The sequence below is a fragment of the Wyeomyia smithii genome, chromosome 3, assembly GCF_029784165.1.
Source record: "Wyeomyia smithii strain HCP4-BCI-WySm-NY-G18 chromosome 3, ASM2978416v1, whole genome shotgun sequence".
In the NCBI taxonomy this organism is placed as follows: domain Eukaryota; kingdom Metazoa; phylum Arthropoda; class Insecta; order Diptera; family Culicidae; genus Wyeomyia; species Wyeomyia smithii.
Window position 1 is genome coordinate 239,764,572 of NC_073696.1, and position 1,091 is coordinate 239,765,662.

Genomic DNA, 1,091 nt, shown 5'->3' on the forward strand with positions numbered 1-1,091 from the left:
TTGTGAAATTATTTATTAACAACTTTTACGTAAGTTTTGAACCGTTCGAATAAAAAAGGCACTTCACCAGAATTCTTCCCAAAAGGTTCAAAAGCTAGCAGTTCGCTATTGAATATGATTGTGGTCGACCGTTCTCTTCAAGAGTAATCAATGAAATGTAAAAACGCTATTAATCATTTTTAAATAATCATTTTCGCCATTTTCGTCAATATTAAATTAAATCGCTGCATCAACATATTCAAGAAGCTGTTATATGAACAGAATCTAAAATAAAACTACCACTTTTTTAGAATCAACATTTTCACACACAAAATGCTGTACAAGATGGCATTTTGCATCATTCCATTTCCAGCCATAAGCCGACTTGGTTTCCACACAGTTCTCATTGCCTCCAGCATTATCCGGCTGTCCCGATGACCAAGAAGTGTAGCTGAACTTCACCCCCGTAGGTTGCCAGTAAAATTCTCCTTCCTCGCCATAATCATTTCCGCCGATCCATACAACGGGAATATTCCTGCTGTCAGCTTCGACAAACGCAATCACATTATCATTTTCTTGAGCATTTGTAATGACAGCCAAACGCATTCCGATTGAGTTGCAATATTCTGTCGCTTGAAACCAGTTACCCTAGCCGAGAACAGCAGAAAAAAACTTTACCGTTAACCACTTTTGCACTTGAGCGCTTTTACTTACCGCAACAGGTGGAATGTAATATTGAAAGCCTGAGGCACACTTTAAATTCAGGCCATAACTATACGCCAGCAGACCAATGAACACTAGGCAACTGGTTACTTTGGGCATCTTCGCAAAAGGGGATCTCGAACAGTAATGCGAAAATTATCGTCAGTTATCTATCGGCCAATCATAGAATGACTTATTTTAAAGATTACGGTCAATTGGAGGCTAATAGAGAGATAGGCTGAATGCGAATAAGTTCGTGGTTTGTCTCTCGAAGAAAGGTGTTACATGGCAATGTGAAATTTATAGTTCATTCCGGTGAAACCTGAAATTCAAAGTTCATTCCTAGAGCCAGAATATTCCTGGATTCTATATCTAAAGTCAGGAATCTTGGAATTGGAAAATAAACTTGA

The 1,091-nt window shown here is 38.3% G+C and overlaps 1 protein-coding gene across 1 annotated transcript; it reads right to left on the minus strand.

The window, feature by feature from the left end:
- Nucleotides 1-228: 228 nt before the first annotated feature.
- Nucleotides 229-807, minus strand: LOC129732754 (perlucin-like). Its single transcript, XM_055693942.1, has 2 exons — nucleotides 694-807; nucleotides 229-627 (listed from the first exon to the last, which is right to left on the minus strand). Exons 1-2 carry the CDS (start codon nucleotides 799-801, stop codon nucleotides 265-267), a joined length of 471 nt encoding a protein of 156 aa, XP_055549917.1. The 5' UTR covers nucleotides 802-807; the 3' UTR covers nucleotides 229-264.
- Between the last annotated feature and the right edge of the window lie 284 nt (nucleotides 808-1,091).

Excerpts from the sequence above, each read along its gene's own strand:
- LOC129732754 (XM_055693942.1), bottom strand. The coding sequence starts at position 801 with ATGCCCAAAGTAACCAGTTGCCTAGTGTTCATTGGTCTGCTGGCGTAT. Across the intron at positions 628-693 it reads ATTACATTCCACCTGTTGCG|GGTAACTGGTTTCAAGCGAC; the intron begins GTAAGTAAAAGC and ends GTTCTCGGCTAG.